The 26,111-nt window shown below is 37.3% G+C and overlaps 1 protein-coding gene across 7 annotated transcripts in view; it reads right to left on the bottom strand.

Annotated features, from left to right (window-relative positions):
* The window catches only part of ADAMTSL3 (ADAMTS like 3), a 279,320-nt gene that overhangs the window by 215,153 nt on the left and 38,056 nt on the right, over positions 1-26,111 (bottom strand). For all 7 annotated transcript variants that reach the window (XM_073304072.1, XM_073304073.1, XM_073304071.1 and 4 more), the window contains exon 3: positions 21,803-21,922. In XM_073304072.1, the coding sequence (XP_073160173.1) occupies positions 21,803-21,922 (120 nt within the window). The remainder of the gene's footprint in view (positions 1-21,802; positions 21,923-26,111) is intronic.

The following is a 26,111-nucleotide window of genomic DNA, read 5'->3' as shown; positions in this document are numbered from 1 at the left end:
CACAGAGGATGTGTGTCTGACCCATCAAACCCTTTTCTATGCCAGAAGTCCCACTATAAGGCCAACTCACATGAATAAGGCTTTGACGATCAGCCGCATCCTGCAAGGTGCTCAGCACCTTGTATGATCTCACAGAAAGCCTGTGGCAAAATCTAGACTATATCCCAAAATCTGATCCCCGCTTCTGTGCCTTAACCACAAGAACATACTTTACCTTCTTCTGGTCTTTTAAAACCACCACAATATTGTTAATTTTTAAAAAATGAAACAACAGCAACAGGTTTTTGATCTTGTGACTTAAATAGAGTGAGAGAGATGGGCATGGAGATTTTTTTCTTGCTTTGATGGCCTCATTCAGCATTCTAGATCTCTAATGACAGTGGCAGTTCTCTCACACATGTGAAGAAATAAATACAAGAGCCAACAAGTTTAGTTTTGTCTCTAATATATATTTGAATGCTGAAAAAAATAAGTATAAGGAAGCCAGCTTAATTCACAAGCCTCATCAGGTTGTATTCCCAGGAGGCATTAAGGCAGCCTTTGCATTTAATTCATGCTACTGTAATAAACGCACCATCTCCTATATAAAAAAGAAGCTAGTGACTCGCTCTTTGTTTTTACATTTAAAGTCACAATAGCAACCCAAACTCAAGTTAGAAGAGGAGCATTCAGTTCCTACCTGTGCAGGCTCAAAGCTGATGACTGTGACAGTATCCAGCACTGAGGCATTCTGGGCATGCTTTTGAACAAACATATTCCTCTCTCAGATCACAGCCAAAGAAAGGTGGCCATTCTTTCAGCCATCCGCTTTATGACTGACAAACACCTATCAGACTTCATAGTGATTACTGCTCAATCTGAGCATACACAGAATATCCTCAAATGACCTTATCTATAGAGCAAAGGTTTTTAAGGCTGTGCAGAGGAGCTATGCTGCTGATGTCAAGTGGGTCCTTTTTTATCTGGAAGGCCAAATGTTACACGTGCCTTGCAATCAGGTACCAAATTAAATTATTTTCAGCCAAGTTTACAAGTGCAACTTCTAAAGCCCAATGGATATATTTACACCAAGAGTGGTAAAACCCGTTGGTTTTCATAGGATTTTCTGCTTGGCAGAAATGTGGGATAACATAATCGCTCTCCATAACTGGTCAGAACTACTACAAGGAAATTGCTGGCAATATTTAAGCAGCTATTAGTGTTTCTAAGGCAAACACATAAAATGCAAGGATGACTGATCAGAGATGGAGACACACCTCAATACTAATGCAAAAGTGATATTAATAAAATGGTTATAACTTTTTTTGTCATTAAGCTTGTGTGTGCCTTTACTGAAGCTTACAATATATTTATTATTACTTTCATATATAGGGTGCTTGGAGAAAAAGTACCTCACATACATATAATTTTGTTTATGTAATTATATGAAATATTCATGTTAAACAAAGGCATTCCAGGAGACTTCTACTTTGTCTCCTAACAAACAAAATGTCCGGAAGATAAACAGCCCTTAACAATAAAACCATGTTTATTACCCCTAAAAGTGTTATACAAACTCAGAAAAGCTGCATTTTAAACTTCACATTGCTTTAACTTTGTACTAATTTCTTTTGTGCTATGTTTAAAAGATGTATTTGTTATTGAAATTTGTGCTTTTATTAAATATTTTGTATGACGTCTAATTGCTGTAACACATTGCAATTCTAAGGAGTTTGCGTCAAGAGATAACAAACCACTAAGAGTACAGTGCTTTATGTACCAACATGGAATCTATAACCTTGTTAAATTATGAAGAAGCCATTTAAGTAGAATATTTATATTAATCGGAAATTAATTAATTATTGGTAGAGCTCAAGCAATTCTCTCACCCAACTCAGGCAGTCTTTTATATAAAGAACAGGAGCTTTTGGACTTTTTGACAACAGAATTGCATTTTCTGTCAAAATAATAAAATTGAAGAATTTATCTCAGAAAATGGACTGAATAAAAAAAAGTTAAAATTAACGTAAAAAGTTATCTTATGTTTTCCTGCCATGAGAAGAACAAAGGCAAGTAGAAGAGTGTGGCATATTCATTAAGCAGACGGCATATTCAGGAGCTGAAGGTGTCATCTAGACCAACCCTGAAAGCATGGAGCTAATAGAAGAGTGAAGGCAACCAACTCTGAATCTAAACTACCCTGAAAGAGGTGCATTTTCCTAGTTTCATAGAAATAGGAAGGAGAAGAGCATAAAAAAACCTCTCTCACACACACACACTCACACCCCCTCTTAAAAGCAAGCACTCTACAACTTATCCTCATCTCTACAATCAAGCTGCCATGACAGCTAAGAAGAACAGAAAAGACTCAAGAAGAGACCAGCCCAAGAAAAAACACCCCAACATAGGTGAGAGAATGTTACTAAAATGCTGCCAAGAGATTCGATTTTAAAAATAAACAAACTGTCCAGTTATTATTCTGACTGATTAATAATTATTGATAATAATTTGATGGGCTCCACTTGTCCTTAAACAAATATTTTGATATATAAAAAGTTTTCAAGTATCTATAATAAGATACTAAGATTGAATTCACAATAATTTTGGGAAACAATACACTTTGGTCTTAACTTACCAAATGAACAACATCCCACACGTGTCCACTCTCAAAAGATGTAATCTCTGCTTAAAGCTCTCCAGCAGAAAAGGTTGTAATGGAAATAACCAGTTTATTATTTATTGACTGTCATTTGTGTTGTTTTATTTAATGTTTTCTTCTCCTTTCTTTAAAAATAAAATAACCATCAGTATTAACCGGGGCTATTTTGCTTGTTTTTGATCATGGTGTCCCCTAAGGAATGTAAAAGAACCCAGGACTAAAATAGCGGAAGTCATATGCCCTGAGATAGTCTTATGAATAGCCTGTATCAATAATTTCATCTTTTAATTCTTGTTTTCCCTAAATTGGCAGTAAGACAAACCATTAGTAAGAGCTGGCCAGCCATTTTCTGTTTCTCTGGAATAAGTGTTTTAGTAATTTTTAAAATAAAATTACATGGCTGCAGCAATTTAAAATTACACTTTCCACCTCACAGAATATTTTCCTTCCATGCTTTTGCTTTAGTTTTTAAATCATATTTATGATTTTAGCTCAGAAACCTGAACAGAAGCATAGATGCAATGGCCTGCACTAAGAACCATCTGTGCATTAGTTTCACATTAATGGCTGAATTACACATCTCTCCTCATCGGAGCACTAAGCAGCAGGGAATCGGAGCACTAAGCAGCATGCAAGCCCATGCAAAATCTGTCTCCAAGAGCACAATGGATGACAGCTAGTGCTGTTCACATTTCTGGGTGAGGGCAGATGATTGCCCCCTGGACTGTACTGAGGGAGCTCTGGACACACCTCTTGCTACATCTGTTAAGAAAAGCACATCTCCCTATGCTCCCCATGAGGCCTCTCAAAAGACACGGTATTTCCAACCACTACCATTTAATGATCTTTCTTCCTTCCCCAGAGTAGTTCAGGCTTCAGAGCCATAACTGAGTCCTAAACTTAAAACATATTGATCCCCAAATTTTCTCTGACGGTACAATCCAGTCGTAACTACACCAAAATGTCAAAGAAAGAACACACAACATATTAACACTACGATATCACATCCTTCTGCAAAATTGTAACAATAAAATAATGCATCATGGCTTGGGGCCAGATCCAATACCCAATTAAGTCAATGAAAAGACTCCCACGGTGAAATCTTGGTCCCAATAAAGTCAATGGGAGTTTGGTGACTAACTTCAGTAGAGCCAGGATTTCAATGGCTTTGGATCAGGTCCTTAAGCAGCAGGGCAGGGTACACGTGAGACGCAAAGCCAAGACAAAAGGAAGGAAGGAACCAAGTACACCTTTCAGCATCAACATTTTAACAATGCTACCTGTTGACTTGGTAAGAAATATATAATGTGCTGAACAACTTAGCCCAATACGTGGTTCTCAAACTGACCTGAAGCACCCTAATCTTATCATGATTTAAGTAGCTTTTGTGTCTCTTGCATGAACCAAAGGTAATGCCACTAAACAGGAAAGCAAAACCCTGGCTTGACATGCAAACTTGCATGGGTGATCAGAGTTTAACCAAATCATGCGGGTTTGGAAGTGCATTCCATTTGCCATTCCATATGAGCAATAACAGAAACCAGGTAAGTAATACCTTTACTTATTATACACTAAAACAAATGGTTTCAGGCAGGTTTTCATATGACAAAAATCTACCCTCTAGATAATACTTAAAATCAGCAGAAGCCATCCTACTCGAAGGCAAATATACATAGAAAAAATCAGTACTATTGCCAAACAAACTTAAATAGTATCTGCATGCATTTCTGTTACTATTCATTGGCAAAAAATCTGCTGGAAATGCATTCTTCACTATATATCACCTATGGTATGTTAATTTAGTGGAAAGAATTTTACTTTTAACAAAAAGGTTAATAATTATAAGGGTAGTAAGATAAACTGTAGTAACAAGGGAACATAAATCTTTATAAGTAGTACATGGAGTACTTATCACCTAACAGCAGCCCAGGAATGCTCCTAAATCTAGTTTTTTATGTGTATCTTTTCACTTTTAATTTGATATGCATTGCAAAAAATAGTTACAATTTTTTTTAAAGAGGCAATTTATATTGTGGACCTATGTATAATAAAACTTGATGGTCCCTGTATAACCATCACGGATAACTATTTAAATCAGCATTCCTTCATGAAGTGGTAGCTAATTAATTCACACATTATAAAATGTGAAATGCTGCTGCAAGCTGAAGGCAAAAAAAAAAAAAGATCTAGATTATTCTTTACAGTGTGCATTTTATTTAACATTATTATTTTCATTCTGTTCTAACAATTACAACAATTAATTCTGTTCAAGACATGAAACGTATCCTATTTATGGCTCAGGATAAGTGATAAGTAGCAATTATGTGTTTTTTTTTAAATGCAGTAAGCCAGAAAATATTTCCACTTTAAAATATAACTACACAGCTCAAAGAAACAAGCAGAAAAATGGGCTACACAATACTCTAATAGTTTGCTGTTCACAGGTAATGCAGATTCAGAAACATTATATCTCACGTTGTATTGTATTACCTTTCTACTGAATCAGCAACATAGAGAGTACAATATGAAAGAGAGTAAATCATTTTGCTCCTGGCACTAGTATTTTATGCCTACAGTAGAAATTGTTATATCTGGACACAACAGATAATATAGAAACACAGCTGTCTGCTGTGGCTGCTGCTTTTTTGTTCAGGCAGCAAAACTGAAACCAACATGAAAGTGAGGTTTTGCACTGGAGAAGTGTTTGTGCTCAAACGTTTAAAGGGACAGGACATTACAGTCCTCTACCCTATTTTAAAATCTTTCCAAATACATAAACATTATTATTCACATAGCTAACATAAAACACTATATAACCTAACTAAAAGTTGTGGGTGGACTATCCCAGACTCTCAAATTGCAAGGGATTATTCTGCCCTGGAATAGCAACTCATTAATTTAACAATTTATAAATTCAGGCTCACAACTGGTTTAGCAGGACATCACAGAATTTGTTACCAATTTTTATACAAAATGGTCTTTAATAGATAAGGTGTTGACACTAACTATAGATTTTCTCCAGTGGTTCTACAGCTGGTACAACATGATTATTAAATTCCAACTGAGAATCAAGCACACATCCTTTATTTTTAATCTGAAACTACTCTTCTAAGCAAGTCCTCAGTATTAGTAACAAAATAAAGTTGTTCTGTATGGTTTAACTTAATCCATATAATCTAATGCTGTTCAGATAATATAGGGCCCAACTGGGAGTTCTGTCTGTATCAGGAACACAGGATCAGATCCCTACAGTGAGAAACCTGACAGAAACACAAGTGAGTCTGTCTTGCTTTTAAAAATATCCCAGTTCCTTAGTCCCCTTTGCACCCCGTTCCACTGCTGCCTCTCTTTTCCTCCAGCCAATTCATTTTGGTTTGTACTTAACAGATACTTGCTCAAGTATATATTACTCAAGCCCAAACCCATGTGGAAGTGCCTTGTAGTTAGTTGACATCATATTCTTGCTTAAAATAATGTTTTGATTCAGGCAGAAATGTTGTTTTTCTAAATGCACCTCATTTATAGTCTCTAAAGAAGTGAAAATTATTCTGAATAGAAGAACAACTAGCTTGCAGAGATGGAAAAATGTTTTACCTGAGCTGACTGGAAGCCCTAGAAACAGATGACTGAAAACTTACATGTTTCAGAGTAGCAGCCCTGTTAGTCTGTATTCGCAAAAAGAAAAGGAGTACTTGTGGCACCTTAGAGACTAACAAATTCATTTGAGCATAAGCTTTCGTGAGCTTAAATAAATTTGTTAGTCTCTGAGGTGCCAAAAGTACTCCTTTTCTTTTTGCAAAACTTACATGAATCTTGTTAATTTCATAGCCACTCACCACTGAATAGCAGTGATGAAACTGACCAGACTTGTTGACTTGAAAATGTTCATGTTTTTGGCTTTTTGTCCCAGTTTGGGAGAACAAATATTCCCAAAACCTCAAAAATTTTCATGAAGTTGAAATCAGACTACTTGGCTAGCTGTACTTACATTCCTAAGTCACTTAGACACTTCTGAAAATTTTACCCAAAGCCCCATAATTTTTATGGCTCACCTCTCATAGGGGAAGTGCTTCAGTCAATGGCCAACAGCATCTCAACATGAAACAAACGAAAAGAATCCTTACTTAAGAATGTAGCATAAACCAGGGCATGGAGCGCATGATCCTTTTTTGAAGAAAGCAGCTCCCTCCTTGTCTGATGTAACCTTTTGAGATCTGGTCTTACGGTCTCCCAACTCTTATGAGAACATAAGAATAACCACACTGGATCAGACCAATGGCCCATCTAGTTCAGTATTCTGTTTTACAACAGGTTTCAGAGTAGCAGCCGTGTAGTGGCCTGGCCAGTGCCAGATGCTTAAAGAGAACGAACACAACAGGGCAACTATTGAGCAATCCATTCTCTAGCATCCACTCCCAGCTTCAGGCAGCAAGAAGTTTAGAGACACTCAGAGCATAGGGTGGTGTCCCAAACCATCTCGGCTAATGGCTAGAGACCTGCATGGATACAAATTTATATCTGTGGATGCGGATATAAATCGGTATGTGTGAAACCGCAGGGCTCTCCTGGGAACCACAGCAGCGAAAGGAGCAGAATGTGGGGCGACTGCTCCCAGGAGCCAGTCCCCCACGCTGTCAGCTCCTCTGTACACAGCTGTACTGCCCTCAGCCCCTCTCACTGGGGTGGGCAACAGGTAGCTGTCCCTTGTCACACTCTTGTGTTTAAGCAGCACACATGCCCCAAGACAGGAGATGCATACACCTGTGTGGAAGGGATCGGGGATGGGGTTGTGGCAGTGCGGCCATGTCAGAGTAGCTGCCAGCACCGGGCACTGGCTCCTGGGAGTGGCAACCCCACATTCTTCTCCTTTTGCCACTGTGGTTCCACAGATACCAATTTATATCCACGGCTATCTGCATCCACGGATATAAATTTGAATCTGCACAGGGCTTTACTAATAGCCATTGATGGACCTATCCTCCATGAACTTATCTGATTCTTTTTTGAACCCAGTCATGCTTTTGGCCTTCACAAGATCTCCTGTCAGCAAGTTCCAAATGTAGCAACTTAAGTTGTTTCTAGTCAACTCATAAAATCTGTCTTTAGCACTTTTTTCCTACAAGAAAAAAAATTAAAAGAAAAGAAACCCTGACATACCTTAAGATAAGATTCTGGATATAATACCAATATGACTTCATTGAGTATCTCGTAAAGCTCCAAAACAATACTAGATGAAAGTTTATATATAAAGTATGAGGCATCTGCCAAAATGAAAGCAAAAACCTAGCAAATTGTATTTCAGGTACGTAGACACATTATGTATGGTCAGTTTCACTGTCCTTTCCTATGCTGTAGGCCGAAATCTTGAATACCAATCTTATTAAATTACAGCTCTGAATTTATCCACTATATGTAACATTCCAGATGTTGTACCAGCTGGGAACAGGCCCTTAGGCCATCTTAGTTGATCTCTTAGTCACTTTCCAGCTTTTGCCAGGCATTCTTCCAAAAATATGAGGGAAAGTGTTAAAAACAGATGTCAGAATTAATGTTTTTTTCTTAGTGGTAGGAAATACAGAAAACTTGCACCCCACACCTATTTTATGAAATATGAATGTTGTCAACAACCATAAGTTAATTTAAAATTAAATCATAACACAGTCAACTTAATTCTTACAGTGCTTTTTTGACAACGGGCCAGTCTCCATCAGTTTGTTCTTTGAAAATATTACAGTCATTTGGATTTTTTCGTAAGTTGGAGAAAACCTCTGATGTTGTCAATGCACAAAAAGGAATTTATATCCCTCATTCTTAAAAAACAAAAGTAGCATAAAATGTAAAATGTAGGCTAGAATGACTGATTCACTATAAGCTTTATGAGAATGCTTAAATAACCATACATCATTAAACTAGTCTTGTGCATTGCTGTATTGTGTGTAAAAGAAAGCATGATGGACATAATCACGCAAGATGAATTATTTCAACTTTCATTCACTACAATGTGAGTGGAAGGTGCTTGGTTCCTCTCAGGAGCTGTTTGCTATGGTCAGGAATGGGTCTGATGGGAGATTTGCCATGTACTTCAAAAGGACTGAATTGAGAACTACACCCCCTGATCCCTGAATCACTTCTCCATGTGTGTAACTTATGTGAACAGTCCCACTGATGTCACATGAATTAAGTTATACATGTGCATAAAAGTGTTTTCAGGGTCAGGTTGTAGACTGTAAGGTTTTGGGGGCAGGGACCATCTGTTCTGTATGTTCTGTGTACAATCCTAAAAACATTCTGTCCAAACTCACAGAAGTACTTAATAAAACCATGCAGAATGAATCTTCTGACAGACTTCAGCAAAACCTTTGTGCCCTATGTAGTACTTTAAGTCTGCCTTGCAGCATATTTCAGAGGATGATTTGGGATGTGATTAGAAACTGCAGAACTTTATACCCTGCTTTGGGACAAGTTTTACACTGTCTCTTTGTACCCGAAGATTGGGCCCAATCTTTTAAATAGGGTTGCCACCTTTCTAATGCTGGTAACTGGATTCCCAGGGCCCCATCCCGCTCCGCTTCTTCCCCCCACAAGGTACCACCCCCATCACTCACAGGGTCTTCAACAGCACAGCCGAGGCTGCCTTGCCCACTACCTGCAGGCTACACAGAGCCATGCACCACCGCAAGCTGCGCAAGTAACCTGGCCCCAGAGGTGGAGTGGCTGCTGCTGTTGTGATGCCTCCTTCCTTCTGCTTAGCGTTGCCATCTTTTCCACAGATCAAAAAAAACAGAACATCAGGGCTTGTCAAATGGCATCCGGACACACAAGCCGAAACCCAGACTGTCTAGGTGAAAACGGGATGGGTGGCAACCTTACTTTTAAACCAGTTCTGGGGTGTAGTCTACTAAAAGACAGCAAGTCAACTTGACAGGGGCATTGGATACACAAGACTTTCACTCACTCCCTTCATGTTCATTACAACACAGAGCTGAAAATATGAGAAAAACAGAACATTTTCTAGCCTTAACATTAATGCTGCAAAGAAGAATGAACATTAACTGGCAGGTTCATGGCAAAAAGTATTAAAAAAATTTGCAGAAGGAACAAAACTTCTCTTTGAATTGGAATGATAAAAAGGGAAGGGCAGGCTTTGATTTAGCCCAAGTAATAAAATTTTCTCTTTAGGAGCCAATTCTGTTATGTATATTCACCTAGAATATTACCTTGCTATTGCAAGTAGACCCCCCTTCCCACCCCACACGCAAATCAACATTTAAGGTGGCAGAACTGGGGTTTCAGAACATAATATTTACTCGTAAGAGAATACATTTTGTACCGTCTACTATTACTATCCAAAAGGGCAAATTAGAAAAAAAATGCCTTTAAGCCAGTGCATCCTATTACAAATATTGACACGTATTTTAAGTACTTAATTTTTGCAGTGTAAGCAATATGCGAAATAAGTTTATTTTTGTAGGTGGTGTAACAACAAGAAGTATTTTGTTACAGTGCCTCGTACTGAAGTTTGAAGAGTTGGCTTAGGGAGTGAGGTTTGTTACAACAGCTTAACTACATACAAAATTATCAAAATTAAAAGCACCCAGAAGAACTTCACTGATCCACAGGATACATAAATAATACAAAATGTTATTCACATTGTCACTAAAGATGCAATAGAAGCGTACTAAAGAGAGGTCCATTTTGCTAAGACTTCATGATGTGCTGTGGCACATCATACAAATAATGAAGTAGAAAATCGTTAGAACTAATATTATCAAAACACAGTACATTTCATGATTTGTGCTTTGTGTGTATTTGCTCACTTACTTGCTAATTCAGAAAATTCTATTATTGTCAAGGAATCTGTCCATCACTGGTGCAACTTAGTGAGGTTTTTCTATGTGATGTGTTTTTTCCTACAGCTTTTTGCATTTATTACATCAGATTTGAAAATATTATAGCTAAGGGTCTTTCCCTGAAAAGTAATGAAGCAACAGGGGTGTTCATGTTCTCTAGTATTTATCCAATTTTCCATTACCTGCTTAACCTGGCATTAGACAGTATTTCTGTTGGTGTATCTATAACACCTCAGTGCTTGATCCTGACCCCACTGAAGTCAGTGGCAAAACTTCCATTGATGTTAATGGTGTAGGGCCTGAACCAAAGCCCATTAAAATCAATGGGAGTTTTTGGATCAAGTCCTAAATCAGCAAGCAAAGTGAAACCTATAGATTTCTTACTACACTCACAACCAGCTCCTACAGGTTAATTTAAAAGCTACACTTCAGAAAATTTTTGCTGTTGAGCCTAATCAGTCACAAATTATCTTGCCCGTCCTTCATAAACTGGGAAAGCAGTTGCCCATCCTCCAGCCCACACCGTGGATGGGTCCCATTACAGTTTCTGCAGTGGGAACAGTCAACTGTCATCTTTTCCTTTGCTCAGGAAGGGACTTTTTGACCTTCTCTCTGAGCATCTGTCAAACAAATGTAGAGGCTTTAGACACCATATAACAGGAGTGTTGTTCCAAACTGAGAAATTTGTTTATAAAGCAACCGAACATTTTAGCATGTATGGAATCATGAGGAAAGGGAGAGAGTGGCTACCTTAAATCACATTGTGACTGGATCACTGGTTACATTAACAAAGACATATTATTACAGTATTTATAGGTAACATGGCAGCTACTGAGAGCTGGGAAATAAAGAATGTAATCCCCTTTTTACTGTTAATTAGCAGCACTTCAGTATTTCATGTTACAAAGCCTAGTACAGTTTATGGTTGACATTAAGAGCATTAAAAGGCTCAGAATGCCTCTTAGTCTATGTTGACATGTATCACAATGTGTAATCCTTGGTAAATGTTAAAAATAATAATAAGAAACACAGATGTCAACAACTACTAAAATTAATCCAAAAAGGAGAAGATCCACTCAGATATCTACGTTTAGTGTTTTGGCTATTTCCGCCAAAATCTTTAATGAGTGTATGCAATCCTCCTTGTGGCCAAACAGCTTTTGAAGACCCTGAGCCGGTGTAAATAAATCAAAATCATTGTCAATGTTGACAATTATTTTTAAGATAGTGTGGAGTGAAATAAATGTTTTAAGTGGCAAAACTACCATACGTTAGCTGGAATTAATGGGTCTGTCCCATGGCTGGTTCATTATACAAGTGTTAACAATATCTGCCACTTTAACTATTTCTAGAAATAGTTAATGAATGCAGATTAATAAAAGAATGTATCTGCAAAATTAGTAGCAGATATAAATTAAACAGGACTTTGTTTAGCTTCAAGTATTTGGAGATCGACATGACATGCAACATGTACCATAAATTTACTTGCCACGATGGAGAGACATTGAAAGGATAATTGCTGATTCAATGTGAATGTAAGGAGATTTTTCCACATAACCATACGCACTATATTGGTTCTGACACACTATTTTATTTAAATTATCCAGACTATCTTGCAAAGTGATGAGACTATATTATTTGAAACTTCTTCAGCATGGTGAATTCTGCAAGGCCACAGTTGCACTCAGAATCCTTCTTGAGCCAAATTAACTGAAACATCTTCAGGGTTGTTTTTACATTAAGTATTTATATGTTTAGCATGTCGCTAACATACAGTAGCTACTACAGATTCTCACAGCAACTCTAAATGTTGTCTGTGATGAAAGCAGCCCAGAAAAGATATCAAATTAAACATACATATTTTTATTAAAACACTCAGCAATTAAATAATTATTTTACTTCTTAGCTTTTCAGACAGCTTTTAAACAGTTTACCCTTATTATTTAAAAATAAAATGCAATCTATGTTTTCCATGACTGAGAAAAGATATCCTAAAATAAACCTGTGAAAAACTATTGCTACAAAATGTATCTATACCACTTTAGTAACAGAACTGTGTTAATAAGTTGATTATAGGCAGAAAAAGTCCATTGACATATTAATGTCTTCTTTGGCCATGCAGAGGCCAAAGAATGGCTTTCCTGGACATACAAATACAGCTCCAAATGACATGCTTCCTGCAGTACTTGAAGTATATCTTTTCTGAATTAGAAGCATCCACTGCTCTACTGTATTTCAATGAACTCTCAGTGATAGGTGAGAGCAGTGATGTGTCAGAGCTGTTTAAGCAAGGGATCTCTTCAGCTAGCTCCAGCCTTTTTAGCATCTTAATTTAGAAGGCAAAAGCTAAACCTTTATCAATGTCACAATTCTTGGATAAGTACATGAGCCAACTGGTGGGGAGGGAAATGTGCTAATTATCTTGTACAAATCTGAAAATAATGCTCCTGTGCAATGCTAAAGAGGGTTTAACAATTTTTACATTTCACTCTATTTATTCATCTTTCAGTCAAAGGATGTCATGTAAAAGATCTGGTATATACATCGTTAATTTAAATCATATGTTTTCTTTGTTACTAACGGATTATAACAGAAACAAATACAAAACTTCAAGATGGATTTATTTTCATGTGCACCACTTTCTAGTAGCTCTTAGAGAATTAAAGCGCTAATCTAAAAATACCACTAGGAATTTAAAAACAATTTGTGAGTTATAAATAGAAAGCCTTGAAACTGGAAAAAATTAGTAAAGTGGAATTTAAAAGAGAGTGTGAAACATTCACAGTAAGCACAGAAGAGGATGGAGAGATAAAACAGCAAGACAAGAGATGAAGGGTTCTGTCCTACTGCAAACCATACTTATGAGAATAGTCCTGACACATGCACATTCATGTACTCATCAGGGTGGATCCTGCAGATTCCCGTCTCATGTAACTCATGTGTTTCAGTGAGATTACTTGCATGAGTAGAGGTCTGCAGGATCACCCCATTCGGGAGAGAGACAGGGCAAAAGAGAGAGAGAGAGGCACACACACAAACTCACATCACACTCAAACATATATTTTCAAAATAAAATTAGACCTCAAATACAACTGAGAGATACAATTTATTGTTGAAAATATAATTAACCAAACAAGGAAAATACTAAAGTGGACAAAAAGATCAGAAAATAATGTTTTAATAATCCAATTGTGTTCACCCTATTAAAAAATAAATCTAAATCAGCTGTCATAACTAAATTGTTTCTTCTCATCTTAGGGCCTGATCCTATTCCCACTCAAGTCAATGACCCAATCCTGGGCTGTGCCCAAGATGTTCTCAGCACAGTGCAGCGTCTGGCATATGGGAGAAAAAAAGCTAACTTTATGCCACCCTCATTCTTCCTCTTCCCCGCTCTCCCCTGATCCTGGAACCAGCTGGAGTCAGTTGGTCCCTTGTGTAAATTAGAGCAGCCTCAGAGACCCAATGAGCCCTTCCAGCATCCAAGAACTGTTACAGAGTAGGGAAGTCTTGGCCATGCTCCTTTCTTCCCAGACAAGCCCTCTCTGGGAAGCACCTGGAGAAGGTTAATGCAGCAGCTTCATGCTATGGGGAACCTCCACCACTAGTTAGGTAAAGACAGCATTATCTCAACCACAATAAGGCCAAGCTTCTGGCGCAAAACAGACTTCATGGGGACAGGACCAAACTCTTACTTGCTGTTTGTGGCAGGTATTTAATTAACCAAACCTTAAATACTATAGTTTATAACTGGCTAACTATATTTTCAAGCAGACATAGGGTTTTCAAACTCTATGTTAAGGCACTGATCTTGCAAAAGGGCCTGTGCAGAGACCCACTTGCTGCAGCGCATAAGGGCCCACCTGCACTGATCTTTTTCCAGAGTCAGAACTTATACAGTAATACTAGGTTTGGAAGCCCTTCCCTCCCCCATCCCATTGTCTGACCCCCTATAACTTCCCACAGCTGTGAAAATTTAAAATGAATAAAAATTGAAAACTATGCTTAAAAATAAACACCAAAATTATCTGTCAATTTTTTTTAATTACAATTGAATTCTGCCAAACCTAAGTAACATGAACAAAACCAAACCAAGAAAAGTCTCTACCTACTATATGTGGCATTTATAGTATAAAGTGCAAACAACAAAACCCTTGAACCTAAAAATGTTAGTCAGAGCTTAAAGAATTACCAATCCACAATCCACTTTGCCAAAAGAACTAACATTTGTTTAAAAAGACTATTTAGCTCATCAATCTATCATGCAAAGAATATACTACTACTGCTTTAATTACTCAGGAATCAGCTGGCTACAAACTACCCACAAGTGGTTAACTGAAATGCAGCCAACCAGTTAGCCTAAACAAACGTAAACACATCTAAAATTTCAAACAAGGCTATAATGTTTGATTTATAGTATATCAACTCATGAGACAAGATCTGCCTTGAACTGTAAGTGATTTTCATTAGTCTTTCATTGATGCCTCCCAGCCCCAACTTCTGACTCCCCAAATCAAAAACACATTTCAGCTGATTAAGGAACTAAAATTCTTTATTCAAATATTTAAATTATTTTCTTTAAATTCATAAAAAAAATAGTGACAAACAAACCTAAAAAGACAGAGAGTAAAGGAAAGGGAAAAGAGAAGTCAATATAAATGAGCACCTGAAATCATCCTTAGTTAAATTTCACAAACAACGAAACACCTATTCATGATTATATCTTTACACAGCTTTATCAACCTTATGACCTTATTCAACTCCCTTTGAAGTCTGAGGAGCCATCAAAATGCCAACCTCTTCATAAGCCACCTTGAAGAAGAATTTCGAGACAAATGCACCAGTAAACCAATGCTGTATCTGAGATACATCAAAGATATTTTCATCGTCTGGACAGACAACTTAAACTCCCTCATAGATTTCCATCACAACTTCAACAACCACCACCCATCCATTAAACTCTCTGTGGAACACTGCCACACCAGCATCAACTTCCTGGACACCACAATCAGCTTCAACAATGGAACCCTCCAGAAACCATATACAAGAAACCCACGGATCATCACACCTACCTTCATAGATCCAGTAGCCACCCCAAACAAACGAAGAGATCTGTTATCTACAGCCAGGCACTCAGATACCACAGAATATGCTCAGAGGAGAAAGTCCAGGATATATACCTCTACACACTCAGAACCGCCTACACCAAACAAGAACACTCCACCCAAGAAGTACATCGCATCATGGAATGGGCCACACAAATACCCTGAGAGAACCTGATTCAATACGGAAATAAAACCCCCTCCAACCAGACACCCTTAGTTGTCACCTACCATCCCAAACTGGAACCCATACCAGATATCAAACAACTACAATCCATACTCAATGGGGACTCCATCCTGAAAGAAATCTTTCCTGAACCTCCTCTTCTGACTTTCAAACAACCCCCCAACCTCTCCAAGCTCATCATCAGTCACAAGCTCCCTACAGACCAGAACACACCAACACAAAGCGGCACCAGACCCTGCCATAACAACAAATGAAAAACCTGCAGACATATCTCCACTGCTGCAATGATCAGCACCCCCACAACATACCTTATCCAATCCATGGATCCTATACATGCCTATCACAACATGTGGATTAACTTCATCCAGCAGTCTAAATGCCCCAATAGCAACTCCATGGGTGTAACCAGACAATCACTATGCTCTTGAATGAACTCACACAGGAAAACGATAAAAGACAAAACACACTATATCACCTGTGGGTGAACACTCTATCTGACCAATCAGTCTTCATCCTTAAAGTAAACCTGCACACCCCCTTTAAAAGATGAGCCTGGGAGCCTAAATTCATAACTTTGCTAGATGCTAAAAATCATGGACTGAATAGACAGACTGGATTTATGGTTTATTACAACAATATATAACCCAGTAACAACCTCCGTCCCTTTCCCCCCCATGACTGAAGGGGTGTTAATGAGCCACTTCACCTTGAATAGTCCGTTGAAATGTGTTAATTACATATGCTAAACAATCTGTTTAGCTGTGACACGCTGAGTAAGTTTCCTAGACCTGAAGAAGGACTCTGCGTAAGCTCAAAAGCTCATCTCTCTCACCACCAGAAGTCGGTGCAGTAAAAGACACCGCACCCACCTTGCCTCTCTGATATCTTGGAATGGACACAGCTACAACAACACTGCATACAGTGTTCCTTGTATGTTACACAGTAAATACAAATCTGTTGCTAACTGCGCATGGACACATGAGAAGTAAGAGCTGGCAAATGAGGATTTACATCAGTTCGTTAAATTTCATGTTAAGGCCAAAGACATATAGCTAGCTTCGAAATGTGTTTGAAAACATGCACTATAAACACAGAAGTGGAGCCCATGGTTTCACTGGAGAGAATATGAGTCCAACAGAGAGATAATCCAGTTTCACCTATGCTTATTGAACAAACTGTGGTCACTGATCTCAGATTCTGATCTCAGTTACACTAGTGAAAATCCAGAATAATTTATGAAGTTACTCCAATTTTGCCCCATTGCAAGCGAGACCTAACACATTGTTTTCTGTGTTTTACTATGGATTACAGCATCTTAAAAGCATTGTGTTATTACATGAACCTTAGCTTAATATGTACTTGGAAGAGTAAAAGGAGCTCAGATATTCTTCTCTTGACATCCTTGAGGTCCTCCAGGTCTTTATAATATCATTCCGATAGTTTTAATTTACAAGACAGCCAGGATGTGTGTCCTCTTGGAGGACCAGGCATACATAGACATATTTCAGTCTCCCTAGTTTGACCTGCACCCCACGGTAGATTTCTTTTGCTGGCAAATCCAGAGGAAGGCTAGATATTATCATAGCTACACCAGCTTGTATATTGCAGCATATACTGGAAACAGACACACTGGCCTTCATCTCACCTGGAGCATCCAAACACACTCTCTGAACTCTCCAAGTGCAGATTTCCATTATACTAATTTCTTGCTGGGTGATTTCTCAAGAATCTAATATTTACCCTCTTTTCTGCTCAAAGTTTTTAAAGATTTGTTTAGAAAAACTGTTTCCTTGCCAAGATTTGACAGTTTAGCTCCACATCTGATGCCAAAATCATGACTCTCTTGTTAGGAGTTTAAGATGACACACACATCACAAAACTTAGATGATGCAAGATCCACTAGAGGCAAAGAAGTCAAGAAAGCCTTTTCTCACTTAACAAGGGAAGATACCCTCTTTATTCAAAATATGTCTTCCCCAACCAACCAAAGTGGGAAGGTGCTTCAAATAGTTTTTGACCAAACAAATTCTCACTGCTGTCTTTGTTGGTGGTCTGTCATATGGAATGGTTTTAATACTTGGAAGGTGTACCTCGAGTGTCAGAAAATAAGAACATTTTATTTCTGAAAGAAAAATTTCCAGTACTACTAGTATTTTGGAAAAAAAATATTTCCTTGTAGTAGATTAAAAGGTGAGAAGCCAAAAAAAACCCCAGCACAGTAAACTATTCCTTATGGCAAAGTACAACTAGCATCTCAAAATGGGATGTGTTTTTTTTTGTTTGTTTGTTTGTTTTCTTAAAAGCAAATTCAGAGTGAGGGGGAATAAGTGAAGTTTTCTTTCTGGTCTGGCATTTCTCAGGGCAAGCAAGATCTTTGGCCACATACCAACATTTATTTCAAACTAAGTTCGATTTAAATGACATTGACTCAATAGATTTTTAGAACTGTGGTACACAAGGTACCAGTGCACGATGTAGCTTATTTAACATTCCAGGAGCTATTAGAAAATGCATCCTTCTATGTTTGAGCAAGTTTCTGCTCTTGGGAAACCCTTGAATGTACCAGTTTTAATTTACTGTCTTCATTTTTCCCTGAAGATAAAAGAGAAAATGTGCAAGAAACCATGTTACATACTATTTTTATACAGACATTCACAAAAATATCTAACTGTGGACAGGCAGGCCCTACACAGTTTCTTCTGCAATCATAGATTTCCTTAGAAAAACCATTTGATCAAACATATTTAACAGTGGTCTCAGAAGCCATCTAAGAAAAGTACTTCATCTGCTTGTAATTCCTTAGTATACTCACAGCAACCCAACATGTGAAAGGTTTAGTGTAATCTTGTAGAAAAATTTAAGCACACTCTTGCCAGACCAAACCAGAACAAAACGTACTATGTTGTATATCCATATGTAATTCTGTCGGGCTAGAACAGAGTACAATGTGTTCCCATTAATACTTACTTGCTTTAAGCTTGTCTTTTAAGATAGCAAATACTATTGAATATTTAAGTAACAGCTCTATTTTACCAAGATTACTTACTAACAAAGGAATGAACGGTCCAGATTAAACTGGCTCACTGCTTGAAAAATATCACACACAACAGCCAAAGAAAACTTCTTTGAAACATTCCTGTGTTTGGAGAACATAAGGAAACTAATCTTGGATCATGACAATGATGATGATGCTAAAACAACTGATTGCTGAACTTGTCCATATTTTCTAAGCATTAAAACTGAATACAAAATAAATGCAACTCAAGATACAGACTATTTCATAGATACTTGGGAAAGGTGGGAAATGGTGCTCCCGAGGTCTGCCAACGATTAAACCATATCAAGAATCTGACCAAGATAATCATGGTTCAGATCTTACGCTGGTGTTTTTCTACTGATTGATGTCAATTTATACCAGCTGACGATCCAGCCCAGAGACTTCAGAGAGAATTACCTGGTGAAGAATTTCATATTCTGCCTTTAGAGTTTCTTCCATTCCAGAATGAAATATAGAGAATTAATACATTCAAGGTTTCAGCTTACTAACAGGCATATGGTAAATTCTGTATTATACACACACATACACTCACATATATAAATTCATAGGAATAATCTATCTTTTATCTCAAACATGTGTCACTTTCATAAGTGATAGTAACAGTAGCTTTAATTATTATAAATTCTTTTATTTATATCATTAACCAATTCTGCCAAAGAGTTTTCCCAATCATTTAAGAGTTCTTAATTTACTCACAGGAGGCTCAGCCATAGAGCTATAGCAATTACTGTTTGAATTCAACGGTTTGATATTATATTAAAAAATCCGATAGGACAGACTTCCCATTCTAAAGCACTAGTACTGTTATTTGTATTTACTTTTGAGCTCTTCATTTGTAGGTCTACTATTTTAAGAGTTCCAGGAATCCAAAGTTATTTTCAAGATGACTAATTTTAATTTCTTGGGAGGAGCTGTAAGTAGTATAGCATCAGGCTAATTCTAAAAAAAAGCCCTTTTCCTGCCAGCAAGCTCCAGAGTTACATGTCGTCTGTGGAAGAACTACTCAGGTTGTTCACAGGCAGGATTTGATCCAGACTGCATTGAAGTGAATAGGAATCTTTCCACTGACTGCAATGGGATTTGGAACAGGCGTTTTCAGAAATGAGCTATTGTGTTCACCATACAGTGTACTGTGATTGATTAAAAGTCTCTGAAATGCACTCAATTATGTTTGGATTTATTGTCTTCTTCTCTAGATGTTGCTCCATTCAATGGAAGCTATTTTCATCAAAATGTGTATAATCTTTATTGGGTTTTTTACAAGTTTGTCATTAAATGCAGCCTAGGCTGCAGCTGTGGTTTACTATTCTGTAACTTATTGCTTTCCCAGGTGTGGAGTCCAGGGGACAGCTCCTCTAGGTACCTTCTCTATAAATCAATCAAAAGCCTCTAGGGTAACAAAGTACGAATTACTGTTCATACATTTCAACAGTATTCAAACAAATAATTTACAGTAGTTGAGCATGTTTTCAGATTCTAACTACTCCTTTAACTCTTCCTAAACAGATACACAGTTTTAGGCAAGAGGCTACAAAGCCCATCTCAGTCTTTGCCCTTAGAGTCAGTGGTTAAACACGACAATATTTTTCCTAAAAAAAAGATACCGTGATGAAATCGCCCTTCACAATAAAATTGGCAATCAATTGCAGACAGCATACCCAGACCCGAGGGCAAGAACTGCTCTGCTTTCACTTTCGTGCCTTGTTTTCTAAGAATCTTCCTACTTCGCTTACATTAAAAAATGCACTCTGTGTGTCTACAAATGCAACTCAGACAGTTTTGAAGTGAAGTTCAGTAGGTTTCTGGAACACATTGTGGTATGAGTAAATTTCCACAGCATGGCATACACTTCCTAGGTTTACTTTAGATCTTTTGCCAAGATTAACAGGATTTCTTTCATGTACTTTCTGTACATTTATATCTGTATTCCATGTTTAGTATAATTTATCTATAGGGTCTGGAGAAAGCATTACTGTTTTTTAATTACGATACAAAGTTTGTTACTTTCCAGATACCCTGCTTCATCCATTATGATGCTCCCTGTGTTTATTTCTTTGCAATTCACTTTAAGAACATGCTAGGTCACTGACCTCTTAAATAAGCTAGAAATACAAAATACCCAGTAACATTCAAACAACTTATAAGATACAATACTTCATTTTCCAGTATAATTCAGCCCATAATGCTAAGTCAGTTCTTTTGGTCATTTGGAAAACTGCATTCACTAATCTTTCTTTATAAAAATAGGCTTTCTAAATAATAAATATTTCTGATTTCTTTTTAAAGTGACATATGAAAACTAGCAGCAAGTTTGGGGCAACTAAGCACAGGACCAGGAACTTCTGGGTTCTAATCTTGGCTCTACAATTGACTGTGTAAACTTAGAAAAATTGAGAGACTTGTCACAGAGGTGTTATGAAAATCACTTATTGTCTATATGCTGTTATACAGTTGTAAAGTATTAACATACAAACAAGTTTCCCCTGTGAAAAAGTCATAGAATTTAATGAAATATGATTTCTGTAGGTTTTTTAAATATCTCAATAGACGTCTTCCTTAATAGAAATTTATATCCCTGCTACAGAATTCTTTTAGATAGTCCAAATGACCCACAGAAAGAATGCCAATTGTTATTAGTTGCATGTATTTTAGAGTACTTCTGTAGAAATCTATTAAATATCCTCACAACATTATAGAGTTCCTCTCAATTAAACTCTATCAGACTTTTCCATAAGTTTGTTTTATTTCTACAAAGTGTTGTTTAATTTCTACAATTAACTTCTCTAATTTTGCTTCTTGTTTAATGTGTTATCATTTGATTCACTGTATTCCAACCTGATGCACCATCCAAAAGCAATACAAAATGAATGACTAATTTGTTTCACAGGAACATTCAAACAATTCTTAGTGTGTCACTATGGGGTGAATATGACAAAGCTCTATTGTTTTTACATACAGCATACTGACCTGATCATCATAGCGGTAAATGAGGAATTGTTCTCCTGTTGTATCTTCAAGAAAACTCCCCTGTGGAGAAAGTGCAAACTCAGGCAAGAAGTATGCACCTTGCACCTGCTCTGCTCTTATCTGTAAGAGATACAAAGAGGTCACTTTATGGCTTCTGGTGACAAGCATCAAAACTTTCAAACACTACATGCACACAGTTGCAACACAATTATGGTGACCGCACGCCCACATATGAGCAAATTACGTGATGTATTTTACGCACAATTTTGTGCACAGGATTTTGAGCATTTGGTCCTGAGTATATGTGATGAGAATGTTACAGACAGGCTGATAGATGCTACCAGCTTGATTTGGACTGTTGACTTGAAATGGAAGTATCAATTATAGGGTCAGTAACCTTAATGGTCAATCAGAAATAGACACCCAACATATCGAAATGGTCTACAAAATTTCAAAAACGTTCCATAGAGTTCGAACACTAATTCTCTGGACTGAATGGAAGAGAGCCATGATCCTTTGCAAAGAGGCTGAAGCCTGCAACCTGTCTCATATCAGTAGAGTGACAATATCCCTGGCAAAGTAGTCTGGAGAACCTTACATTGCTACTGCTTTCCATGAATCCTTTCTGCAGTGAAGAGGGGATGACAGATGTTTAGGCTATAAACCCCATCACATATCAAGAGAGCTAAGTTAATTTGTTTTAAATTAATGAATCATATAACTAGAAATTGTTTGTAAAAAGCATGTCTAGAATAGGGACAATGGTAGTGTTTTAAAAGTGTGTTAGCAAACAGGATTTTAAACAGGGCTTCACACCTCATGTAGATAGGGCAAGACATGATTATATATGTGTTAGCTGGTCATGGTCAACTTAGGATTCCCACTAAAGTCCATCATACAAATAAGCATAGTTTTCAGTAATGCTTCAGTTAACCCAGCTACTTTTGGAGGTCTGCTCGTGGTGGCTCCAAAATGCCCACATCAGTCACAACCTTTGACATATTTCGTATGACACTGATCCTAAATCTTCTGAAGAACTCGCTGAGAGATTTTCCATTGATTTCAATGGGCTATGGATCAGGCCTTATATGAGAATATAGGAATAAATTAGAAGAGCGTAATCTAGTGGTGTGAGCAAAGTATTGGTGGCTAAGAACAGTGCTCTTGGATAAATTACTTAACATTTCTACCTCAATTTCTTCAGGATTAAACAGTGGATAGCAACATTCACTGACCTACTTTACAACAGTGTTGTGAAGGTTAATTATGTTTGTACAATGCTTTGAAAGTGAGCAGTGCTAAGTGTTGTTGTTATAAATTGCTAACATTTTGGAAAGAGTTGCTGAGCTCAGGGATAGAAGAGAATCCAAATTATTCCACCACACTTTCCAGAAAAGGGTCTATAACATACTGCTGCTTAATTTCCCATAAACAAGTTTGCCAGAAGGATATGCAGTGATTAACTAACTTGTGTTTCTCATCTTTATAAGGTAAATATTTAAACTACAAAGCATTCAGACATATATCATTAAGCTTTGAATATATAAGATGCCAACATTTGAAGCTGAAATAACAATTTAATAAGTGTTACAAGAAAAATTGAAATATGTTTCACACACACATTTATTTAAGTGTCAAAAGCTAATGAGCAGTTAGCCACTGGGTGAAATACAAGACTACTTGCTAGATTAAGGCAAGCAAACTTTGGCCACAATCATGGAAAATTTCAACCCAAGAGGTGAGTGTTTTAGAAAGTGATATGTGGGGATTATAAGAGAAACTAGTTTGCTTAACTATTGTGGGTGCTACTAAGTACCGAATAGACCTGAAGAACACAGAGATATATAGCAAAGATTGAGGTAAAAAATAATAATCTACTAGAATCTAATATCAGTCAACTGTCATGGCAAGCCAATGCTGAGATCTAATTGATTGAGCTCTGTTAAAAAACACACACGAAATCATGAATAGCTTTCTAAGGAATTTCAAAAAAGTTTCAACAAAGCTACCAGCTAGTCAAAAAATAGAAAAAAGTTCACCAAAAGTCATCTAAATTTAGACATTTTTTCTACCAGTTCTACTAATAACATTTGAACAGCTTTAATGTGCATTCATTCCTACACTGTATTTATTTGAATGCAGTATGTCCTAGTTTGTTCCATGGTCCATTTTTTTCTATGTGGGATCTTTCAGGATTCTTTATAAAACTTTTATTATTATGAGTATTTTGCTTAGATAGTAATTCAAATTTTAGAACTTTGTGAGAGTTTACCACATTTTTTAGTTGATGGCATCAATTTTAATGGCTTGGCTAGTCTGCAGTAAACTCATTACTTAAATGAGAGCTGAAGATTTAAAGTGCCTCTACTTTCAGAAAACAATTATACATCATCCTGGTTTTTTAAGAACACTTAACAGACAGTTTAATGCTATTCACTTCAAGTTAAACCTGTCAGGTAGACTATAAATGTACTTAAGATTTAGAACAGTCATTTTAAACCAGATTTTATGCTGTTCTTAAATATTATTGTGATGAAGTGGAAAGGTGGTAGGTGATAATATAGGTGGGCAACCATAATAAAAATAGTAATTGCGTAAAATATTTTAAAAATAAATGTCAGATTGCCATTAAAGGAGGAAATATGGCATAGGCATTACCATACCTGGCAAGAAGATTTAAAGGCAGGGAAGAAACAGACAAACAAGTTTGAAAAATTTCCCAGATACCTGCTAGCCAGAGACCAAACAAACAATGGAGGTCTCCCTTGCCCTTCAACTCCATTCCATCCCACCAGTGAGGTCCAGGAGACATGATGAGATGACCAGTTCACACCTCTGACTGCTGAGAATGGGAAGATAGTAGGATTTCTATTAAGGTGCTCATCTTCCTGAACCAAGCTTGGTATCAGCCTGAGGTTGGTAGATACTTGCTCAAACCGAATTTCCCCAGCCCCCTGACTACTGGAAGGGAAATCTCTCTCTATTTTTAATCCCTTTCTCCCCTTATCCCTGAACCACTTCATAGAATATCATGATTGGAAGGGACCTCAGAAGCTACTGGACTGGTGAGGAATTAAACTATTCTCACGTCTCCAAACTTCTGATTATGGGAGAGGAGGAAATCAACCGATACCCAAATCCTCATTCTTGCAGTTCTCCCAGAGACTGCCTCTGCTTCTACTGTAGAGCAAAAGAGACATGTTTTTTGTCAATTTCATTGCTACCCACAGAGTTCTGAGCAGCAGCAGTAAAGCCATCTATCTGTTTTAGGGTTTTCTATAGCTACTACAGCAATGAATGTTAAGGGCTCTGCAGATAAATTAGATCTACATAGCCCCTAGCAGACTGTATGGAATCTTCCAGAGTCTGGTTAATTTCACTCTGCGGCTGCCTGGAAAAGCTATGGGCTGCAGCAGAAGCAATGGAGCTGTCTGTCTGCAGACTCAGTCAGACAACACCACAGCAGTTCTATTCAAAAGGTCTTCTTTGCAACCACAAAAGCTGGAAACCTGACTTTTTTTTAAAATGAAGGCTTAAATTATGCAAAAACTGATGTCAGGAGACTTTTCCTCCTTAACTTGCCCGGGAAAGTTTCCTACTAACCATTGCCGGTAGATTTTAAAACTCTTGAATTAACGAATCAGTTTTAAAGAGTTCCATAAGACTATTCCTCAAGTTCACACAGGAAATCTTTCAAGTAATGGTCCTTCCTCATTGTGCAATTATGTTAGGGATGTGAAAATTCCCTAAGCCACAATCAGTTTGCATGCAAATCTGCCCATTTTGCTGGATTCATATTCATACAAGTCTGATTCTAAAATTCACTCTGGATATTGGATATGTAAAATGGCTTCTTCCAACCATGTTCACCAAGCCTAGTCCCAGTCCCATTCATTCCTTATGAGAGTGACTCCCTCCCCATAGCTGTTTGACTCTTCTCCATTCACTTTTCCTGTAATTCAGGATTCATATTTAGTATCAATATTCAACTGATACATATTAGTCATATCTAATGAATCCAGAAGTGTGGATTTTCCCTAACCCTAAACATTACAGAACTCTTATATGAATATTAGTCTTCAGCAGCATATTAGACACTATATGTTGAAGAATTCATCCAAGTACTATAATCCATAACTATTAGTATGGTTTCCGATTCCTAATTAAATTGAAAGATACAGTTTTGTTTAAAGTTGTTGTAGTCAGTTTGATATGAAGGTTATTACAAAGTTCAACTGAACGTTACGTAACATGCCTCCATTCTATTTTACTATAACCACCAGACATCTATAGTAATTGTTTCATATTT

The sequence above is a fragment of the Lepidochelys kempii genome, chromosome 10 (assembly GCF_965140265.1).
Source record: "Lepidochelys kempii isolate rLepKem1 chromosome 10, rLepKem1.hap2, whole genome shotgun sequence".
Lineage (NCBI taxonomy): Eukaryota > Metazoa > Chordata > Testudines > Cheloniidae > Lepidochelys > Lepidochelys kempii.
Note: the sequence above shows the minus strand (reverse complement) of the source record. Positions and strands in the feature narration are given on the sequence as shown.